Below are 9,744 nucleotides of genomic sequence, written 5' to 3'. Positions count from 1 at the left end.
TAGGGTGTACCCAGCAGCAAAAGTCCCAGAGGGGCAAGTAGGCTCCCCACTGCCTGCTCTTCTCATCGAGAAAATGTTGTCGATGGCATCGAGAGACCAGCCAACCAATTCCATGTTTGTTTTTAGGATGAAAATACGACAGGAGGGTAGGAAAAGTCAGACATAAGACAGCACAAGGACTGAGTCGCGAGCAGGGAAGGGTGGGGTGGGGTGGAGGACAGCGCAGAAAGCAAAAAGCAAAAAGCGTCCGCCTTCGTCGAGAGCAAAGCAAGAATCCAGTTTGAGGGTCACTGCCCCGAGTGCTCCGACCACTACAGGCACGACTGTCACCTTTACCTTCCAGGTTCTCTCCAGCTCCTCTCTGAACCCTTGGTATTTCTCGGGGTTCTCGTGTTCCTTCTTTCTGATGTTTCCATTACTTGGGACCGCAACATCCACGACAACGGCTTTCCTCTGCTCTTTATCTATGATCATGATATCTGGTTGGTTCGTCACTACCATCTTGTCAGTCTGGATCTGGAAGTCCCACAGGATCTTCGCTCTGTCATCCTCCGGGTGTTTCCCATTTTGACCTTGGGGTTTCCAGTCCATACTCCGCACAGATGTTTCGTTAGACTATGCCAGCCACCTGGGTTATGGCGTTCCATGTAGGCTTTCCCTGCCAGCATTTTACACCCTGCAGTCACGTGTTGGATCGTCTCAGGTGCGTCTTTGCACAACCTACACCTTGGGTCTTGTCTGGTGTGGTATATCTGGGCCTCAATGGCTCTGGTGCTCAGGGCCTGCTCCTGCTCCTGATAAATTCTACATCCCCCCCTACAGAATTTTTTTTTGGAGTTCCTTGCTTGATTTTCTTCGTGGTTTCATTGAAGTAAGAATAAATTTACGTTGTTCTGAGGCGGCCATGAACGGCTCTCGAGTGTAAGGGAAGAGACGGCACGAAGACGGACAAAGACGTACAGTACCTATATTTGTTGAGACTGTGAAAACCACGAATAAAGTCTGCGTTTAAAAAATAATAAAACCACAGCTCTCCTTTTTTCAACAAATACAGGTGAGTCTTTGTCCGTCTCCGTCCCTTCTGTTAATCCGTTCAACTCGAGAGGCGTTCATGACCACCTCCAAAAAACGCTTTGGCATTTCCTTGATCATAGCGCCACGACTACTACGATCAGATGTCAGTAGTAGTTATTTATTCCTTTGTTGTGTATTCACAAATGATAAAATCACAATATAAATTCTGTAGGGGTAGCTATAGAATTTCTTTTATGATATACTTGCTTGCTTTTCAGTTTTCATGCATTATTTTCAATTTTCGGTATCATCAATAATCATAAGTTTACGTTTTTCGGAGCCAGGCTTGAATGCCTCTCGAGTCGAACGGAAGAAGGCACAGAGACGGACAAAGACGTACCTGTATTTGTTGAGACTGAAGAAATGAACACCACAGCTCTCCTTTTTTGGGAGCTGCAACAAAGACGTATTTAATAAAGCAGCGACACAGTTCACTGAACCAACAGCAAGTTATAACATTGGAAGCATGTCTCCAGGAAGGAGCCATCTTGGAGTCGACGTATTACCGTAATGACCATCCAAAAGACGCACCAGATTTCAAGGCACTCGATGAGCTTTTAAGAAAATGGAAGACTTTTTGGTGTGCCCTATAGTGTGGAAAATACAGTACATATTGTGTACGTTTTATCAGGTTAAAGCTCAAGAGTTAAGTCATTCTGAAACAACAGACGCACACATACACACACACACACACACACACACTTTAGCAGCGAGTTCAACAAGCACTATTGTGCCACATAAGATTTAACACAAGGTTTTTTTTTCTCTCGATTGGTTCGTTTGGGCAGCGATTATCACATCTTTCATGTTGTTCTTTAAACCGCAGCTCATCTCAACTGGCGCTTCCTTGTCAAATGTGAAATGTGTCATATCTGTGAAGTCATGCCACTTGACATGCTTTCAATCCAATAGCAAGAACAACGTGACTGATTTTATTGCTCATTTCTTTTTACATTATTCAATCAGAAATCAGGCCCGGTGTTCGAGTGGTTAGCGCGTTGACCTCATAGGGCAAGGTTGCAGAGTTTGATCCCGGCTCTGGCCTTCCAGTGTGGGTTTTCTCCAGGTACCCCGGTTTCCACCTACATTCCAAAAACATGCACGGCAGATTAATGAAACACTCAAACTAGTCCCTAGGTGTGAGTGTGAGCGTGAATGGTTGTTTGTCTGTGTGCCCTGTGATTGTCTGGCAACCGGTTCAGAGTGTCCCCCGCCTACTGCCCGAAGACGGTTTTTGGGATAGGCTGCAGCACGCCCCGTGACCCATGTGAGGTTAAAGCGGTTCGAAAATGGTTGGATGCATGGATGGAATATTCTAATCCGTGGTGAGTGGTAGTATAGAGGGAACACAAAAATAGATAGATGGTTTCCTTACTTTTTAAAAGTGAAAGTCATAATGTAATAAAAATATTTTGACATTTCTTTTGAAAAAATCTTTTTGACCGTTCAAGGCCACTGTCTGTACCTGTTGCCAAAGCTAGAGCGAACGATGTTCATATATTTAAAGTCAAGAGTTACTAGAAAAATGTGTTCTTTTTAACGCAGTTAGTATATAAGGCTTTTTTAAAAACAAAGTTCAGATTTATTGATAAAAATTTCATATTGGACTATTTAATAAAGTTTAATTACGATGAAAATCTCATTCAACAACAATCGATTCTTGCACTCTTAGTTGACAGTCATGCGTTTTATTTCCCCAAATGGCATAAAAATGACATGACTTTAGGATTCCGTCGACTTGGGATCAGTTTGCTGGTTCCCGGTTGATTGCGATTGACGTATTGGGCACCCCTGCCTTAAAATTAGAGGTAATTTGCTGAAAAGTTTAGCGCTTAGCGCCGTTGTTTGCGCATGAGCGGTGATGTAGTCATGATTGATTGCCCTCTGTGTCAATCAAGTAACGGGATTGATGACAAGCTGACCTAGTACGTTCTGTGTATTTAGCGCCTTTGCTTGAATGGCATCGCCATTGCCGAGGCGTTTTCAACGCTTGTCGTGTTAAAGCCCGGGAGCCGCATTTAACCAGCCAAAGAGCCGCATGCGGCTGGCAGCCGCGGGTTGGCCACCACTGTTATAGTCAGTTGAAGTTGTGCTTTTACATTTCTGAACTACTTGCTACTCTCCATTTCCTTCACATCCTTGACCTTAAGGACTATTTGCTTGTAAGATTTCTCTCCACCAAGCCACTCATATAGTGAACGTATTGGTGCGAGTTGGGATCTGGAATATTTTCATTTATTGAAGCTCCTCGCCTCCTCCTCCATATTGTCGGTTACATGTTATGCATTCATTTTCCGAACCGCTTTATCCTCACGAGGGTCACTGGGGCATAGCCCAGCTGGCTTCGGGCAAGTAGGCGGGGGACACCATGAACTGGTTGCCAGCCAATCGCAGAGCACAAAGAGACGAATAACCATCCACGCTCACACTCACACCCAGTGACAAGTTACAGTGTTCAATCAGCCTGCCACGCATGTTTTTGGAATGTGAGAGGAAACCGGAGGACCCGGAGAAAAACCACGGAAGCACGGGAAGAATATAGAAACTCCACACAGGAAGGACGGAGCTGGAATTAATCCTGGTACCTCTGCACTGTGAAGTCGACGTGCTAACCACTCAACTACTGGGCCGCCCAGTTTACAGGTCATTTACCCCCCCCCAAAAAAAATATATTTGGGTAAGCTATTATATTCTTGACTGTCATCTGTTATAATGTAATTTAGTATTCTCCCAATTCCTTCAGGAATGATCTTTATCATCATCTAATTTCTTCTTACAGGATTCAGTTTTACAAACACTTCTATTAGTGACCTTCTTTTTATCTTTATTTATACAGTACTTTCACAACAGCTGCAGCAATAATGAAGCACTTTGCTTACCATTTAACATGAAATTAAACTAATACAACAGAACAAGTAACATTATATATTTTTTAATTTACATTCTGTATCTTTTGTTTTCAGCCGTATAAACTTGATTGGAACGGATGTTTGCCAAATATTTATTCTCTAATTGGACAATGCTTATTACATAATGTAAACATGGTCAAAAAGGTATGATAAGCATTGTTCATCACATTAATTATGAACCACCGACCAAGCCACAATCCTTTGATCCGTCCTCATTATCTCTGTCTATATCAGTGGTTCTTAATCTTGTTAGAGGTACCAAACCCAACCAGTTCATATGCACGTTCACCGAACCCTTCATTTGTGAAAAATAAAAATACGATTTTTTCAAGATATTAAAAAAAGCACATTTTTTTTAAAGAACAGAAAGAAAAGTAAATAAAACTTCAACACATAAGTAGACATTTTTTTTTAAGTTTTACGACGTACTATCACGACAGTCGCACGTTAACTAAAATGTCCTGCAGCACTGATTGGACAAGCAATGTCATGGGATCATCTGCAGCCCAGCGATGGCCAAGCAGTATACGTCATAACTAATGTCTAATAACTCAACTAAACATGTTGAGTTGGGTGTGTATTAACCTTCATGGCAAAGGCTCCATCGAACCCCTGAGACCGATTCACTGAACCCCTAGCGTTCGATTGAACCTAGGTTAAGAACCACTGGTCTATATTGCATACCTGTCAACTCATACGGTTTAGCCATAGTTCATACGGATTTTGCGGTGAATCTTGTGTATACGGCCGTATCGCACAAATCATACAGATTCTGAAAATTTCCTGAAAAACATTAACCATACATTGTATTATAAAGATCTACAATAAATATCATTGAAAATTTCGTAGGGTTTTTTTCTGCCGTTATTTTGACATATAAAATGCTTTGGTATGTTATAAGGATTTTTTTGTTCTTTATAAGGATTTTTTTGGTAGTTTATACAGGTTGGCGCTGCGAAAAGTTGACAGGTATGATATTGTTCCTTTGGCAGCTCTCAAGCAATGTAAATACTGTTAAGTGGTCATGAGTGTTATTTATTAGTATCCCACTTTTATTTTCATTTCTGAACGCCTTGGTGAATGTTAACAAGCATGGCACTATGAGATTTTTTCTTTGTTAGTTTACTGATTGTAATAAAAAAAAATTAAGATACACAATGAGTTGTTGAACTTCACATTTGAATGGTTTGAATGCTGGAGTTCAATACATCAATTTAGAAATCCCCACTCATAAAAAAACATTTTTTTTACCTTACATCGAGAACAGGCCTGCCACCCATTCCCTAAAGGTGTCAGTATTTGAACTATGCATTCTATATGTGTAGCTAGCAAAAACATTTGTCTTATAAGTATTCTGTGGACTTGTCAGTGAGATGAGGTCAGGCCCAGAGAAGCCGGTGGCGCTTCTGGGTGTTGTTGATGAATGGCTTTATCTGCATAGTAGAGTTTTAAATTGCACTTATGGATGTAGCGCCCAACTGTATTGACTGACATTGCTTTTCTCAAGTGTTCCTGTGCGTGTGGCGATATCCTTTGCAGATTGACATTGGTTTTTGATTAATGCCTCCTTGGAGATTAAAGGTCATGGGCATTCAATTTCTCCTGATTCTCTAAATCTTTTGCTGATACAGTATTATGGACCGTAGATGATGAAATCCATAAATTCCTAGCAAGAGTACATTGAGGAACATTCTGCTTAAAACTGATTGACAAGTTTCTCACGCAGTTAGTCACAAAGAGCTCAACCTCAGTCCATCTTTGCTTGTGAATGACATTCTTTTTAAGAATCAATCATGGCACCCACCTGTTCCCAGGTGTTTTATGAGCATCACTCAACTGTCTATCAGTCTTTTTTTGCCACCTGTCCCTGCTTTTTTGGAACATGTCGCAGCTACTAATGATTATTTGCTGAAAACAAACAAGTTTATCAGTTTGAACATTAAATATGCTGTTTTTGTAGTATATTCAATTAAATATAGATAGAATAAAATGATTTGCAAATCATATTCAGTTTTTGTTTGACACAATGTTCCAAATGTGTTGGAATTGTTTGTGTGTGTGTTTGTGTGTGTGTGTGTGATTAATGATTTAGCCAGTGAAAAGGGTTTAAAATGATGTCGGTTGTATAGATGAGCTCCCATATCTTCAACCTGTAATATAAATAGTCATCTTTAACGATCAGTGTAAAATGATTTCCAATACATGAAATATTTTTGAAGGTCAGTCCTAAAAAGATGTGGAAAGTCTACCAACAATTTAGTACAGTAGCTATAGGATTAAATTCTAATGGTTGTCCAGATTTTTGGGGGCATGGTGAAAACCAATTTGGGCTTTTTAGCATGTTCATTTCATGAGTAGTTATCTGCTGTAATTGCAAGTCACTCAGTATAAATAACTTGGTCCATTTCTATCACAGCAACATGCAGTTAGCTAGTAAGATATGAAAATAAATAGATGACATCTTCCTATAAGTGTGATGAATTTTGTGTTATTCGGGCTACAGTGTCTGTTGTGTGTACCCACGCCTGGCGCACAGAGCAAGGGGGTATCAGGGTGACAGCCCCGGTCAATGAGCCAGCTTGTGGGCTTGTGGATTGCTAGCGGGCCCACGAGCAGTCTTTCAGGCTTCCTGAATACACAGCTTTTAAAAAAAATGTACCCAACTGCAAAACAAAAAGGCATTTTTACTTTTTTCAATTACGGTAACAGTAGACTGCAAAGAAAAGGCCATATTTTTCTGTTGACTGTTAATGCAGGTGTATTATACAGTGGTTGCTGTAACCCAAAAAAGGACACAACCAAGTACAGTATGTGAGGTTTAAATCTCAATTTCAAACAATGACCAAAATCCAAATTTTCGCAGAAATTGTACACTGTATACTGAAATGTTTTTGGTGAATGCACTCTATAAACAGCCAGAGCATCACAAATTACATTGCACATTTGACTGATGGTGTCAGAGATGTAATAATTTAAAAGCACATTTATTATCTACAGTAGCTGTCCTGCTTCACATCGAGAGACTTTCCTGTTTTTATTTGCATTTTGCAACTGTGGGGGCACAACTATCTTTGTAATCAGAGACCCAAAAAATGTTAATTCTATTGCATCTATATATCAGTGTTGATCATGTGTGGATGTATTCTACAAGGACACTACTGTTGAGAACACTGGGATGCCATACTGTTTTCAGCGCGGACATGCATGATCTCAAAATTTTGCTTTTTGCCACGTTCTTCCGTTTCTTCTGGCTTGTGGTGGTCCCCCTCTTTACTTTCCTCGGTTTCATCCTGCTTTTGGTGGTCCTCCTTTATCAGCACATTGGGGCGGGTGACATGAGAGCTGAGGAAGAAAAAACAAAAAAATATCCAATGAATCTATGACTTCTTGAGGAAGACTTTGAATCACTAAATCTTGCTCATGGGACGCAATGTCACTTGCATTGTTCCATCATCAACAACTCTCCTTGCAGGTCTGTTTGTATGGGCTGGTTCTGTGTTGTGCGTGTGGGAAAAAAAAGCTGTATACAGTGGTACAGTGATTCGTTGCCATTTCGCGGTTCGTTTATTGCGGATTCGTTGCATTGCGGATTTTTTTTCAAACATATTCCTAAAAAAAAATAATAATAAAAATTCATATACATGGAGTGAAGTACTGTAAATGTTGCTCTATGTGACTCGCTGTTGTTTTGCAGCTTCTCACGGACTTTTTGTGGACTTAATTAAAAAAAAAAGTTTTACCTGTATATATTAATTGGTCGCTACTTCACAGATTTCTGTTTATCGCTGGTGGTTTTGGTCCCCATTAACTGCGATAAACGAGGGATTACTGCACCTTTATTTACGAACATGTCTTCATACACAATTTTCAAATTACGAAATGCCTCAACAGGAAATTATTGCCCCTTGTTATGAAAGAAATTTCAAAACACAAACTGTAAAAATACATTATGGGCTGCTAGTCGCAGCTCAGAGTTTCCTGAACGCAACATACTTTTAACTGCACTGCCATTGGCTATTACCAAATCAGAATCAGAAACATCTTTAATGGCCAAGTATGTAGAAGACACAAGGAATTTGTCTACGGTATAACACACTGCATTAGTATCATAAACAAGGACATGACAAATAAGTTTGGAAGGACATATCGTAATGTAAGTGAACCAGTACCACCCAGTGACAACTGTGAGACAATGTGCAAAGTATCAAGGAGAGCTAAAGTGATCAGTGGTAGACTACAATACTGTAACAGATGTACAGTTGGTGCAGAAAATCATTGAACCATTTTAAAGTGACCATTAGCAGTATTTGTAGTACAAGAAGTGTGCAATTGTGCAGACGTCCTGATGTGAGCATCATACTGGCATTCCATTAGCTAAGAGGGACCTCGACTGAATGTGTCTGTGTGTGTAGATAGATATGCGTCTATGCAAGCATCCTTGTCATTCCCCCCTCGGGCCATGAGATGTTCTGATAGTAAATGAGAATCACCCAGAAAAGGTGTTCACCAGTTGGGCGATCGCTCACTATGGTGAGGTTTGCCTTGGACATTTTTGAAGGTTTGTTAAAAGCCAAAAAAAGCAAACATCCTTGGATCAGTTCTGTACAAAACGCCAGACAAAAACCATTCCTGAGAGTTTTATGTTTCAGAAAACATTTATGTCTGAATTGGGGGCTGGCTTGGAACGGGTTATATGGAAAACGCATCTCTACTTACAAAATGTTCTAGTTAAGAAATTTATTGCAGAACATATTAATTTCATAAGTAGGAGGTACCACTGTAATTGCATTCCTTTGTAACACAATGTTACAGAATTCAGAGTTGACTGAAATAAATACTGTAAACTGTAACTGTCTATCACAGCAAAAAATGATTTTTATTCTAAAATTCCGAAGTGGGTAGATTGGTGCATAATACTAGAATGTTTCTTTTCCTTTTATGAATACTACCGTTCACACGACAATTGCTAACCTGGGATTGGTGATCAAAAGAGGATCACCCTTATCGATCTTGACTCGCTTGACTGATTTAGGCTCCATGTCAAATCCTAAAACAAATTAAAAAAATAACGTATTGTATGATGCAATGACATTAAACAGCAGCAGAGCAAAAATACCTTGTCTTGAGAGTGTTGTCTCACCAGTAGGGCTTTTATCTGTTTCAGGCTGTAGCATCTCATGAGTGATGTCTGTTTCCTTTGAAATTTGCTTGTCCTTATCAAGTGTAGTTCCTCCATATGATGGTACGGTATCCACAGGTAATTTCTCTTTCTTGATCGGCTGGGATAAATCAGTTGACTCTACAGACCAAATTATATAAAGCAGCGATGTTTAATATAATAATATATTCAAAGATTACATTTAAATACAGATTGCAATTTTTTTTAATCTCTCCAATTACTTTTAGGTTCATATTTGTGTTGTAGCTTTTCCACTTGAAGCTGTAGTCTCATTTTATCGCACTGGGTCTACAAGAAGAAAATGGAAATATAGAATCAAGCAAAGGCATTTTTATGGCAGAAACAAAAATGCTTCGTTATCATTTTTGATATGTGCGTGTAATTTGATGAAGGCCAACTAATCCAGGTTCGATTGTCTGATCAAAATACAACATCTTACAGGTTGTGTTGCTGGTCCAGGAATATACTGTACATTTCACAATCTTGAACATAGCCTTCACATACAGTAGTACCCATGTGTTCCAAGCAGTCAGATATTAGCATGTAATAATGTTTCCAACAAATACCACAGGGTACCTGGGT

General features: G+C 39.8%; 1 protein-coding gene across 4 annotated transcripts in view; it reads right to left on the bottom strand.

Annotated features, from left to right (window-relative positions):
- Positions 1-6,786: 6,786 nt before the first annotated feature.
- Positions 6,787-9,744, bottom strand: part of LOC127596754 (protein Spindly-like) — a 30,638-nt gene continuing 27,680 nt past the window's right edge. For 2 of the 4 annotated variants that reach the window (XM_052059599.1, XM_052059607.1), the window contains 4 exons: positions 9,384-9,450; positions 9,100-9,282; positions 8,955-9,030; positions 6,787-7,325 (listed from right to left, as the gene is read on the bottom strand). In XM_052059599.1, the coding sequence (XP_051915559.1) occupies positions 7,139-7,325; positions 8,955-9,030; positions 9,100-9,282; positions 9,384-9,450 (513 nt within the window). In that variant the 3' untranslated portion in view covers positions 6,787-7,138. The remainder of the gene's footprint in view (positions 7,326-8,954; positions 9,031-9,099; positions 9,283-9,383; positions 9,451-9,744) is intronic. The other 2 variants (XM_052059600.1, XM_052059617.1) reach the window with 2 other exon arrangements.

The sequence above is a fragment of the Hippocampus zosterae genome, chromosome 1 (assembly GCF_025434085.1).
Source record: "Hippocampus zosterae strain Florida chromosome 1, ASM2543408v3, whole genome shotgun sequence".
Taxonomy (NCBI): Eukaryota; Metazoa; Chordata; class Actinopteri; order Syngnathiformes; family Syngnathidae; genus Hippocampus; species Hippocampus zosterae.
This window is presented reverse-complemented; position numbering and strand designations above follow the sequence as displayed.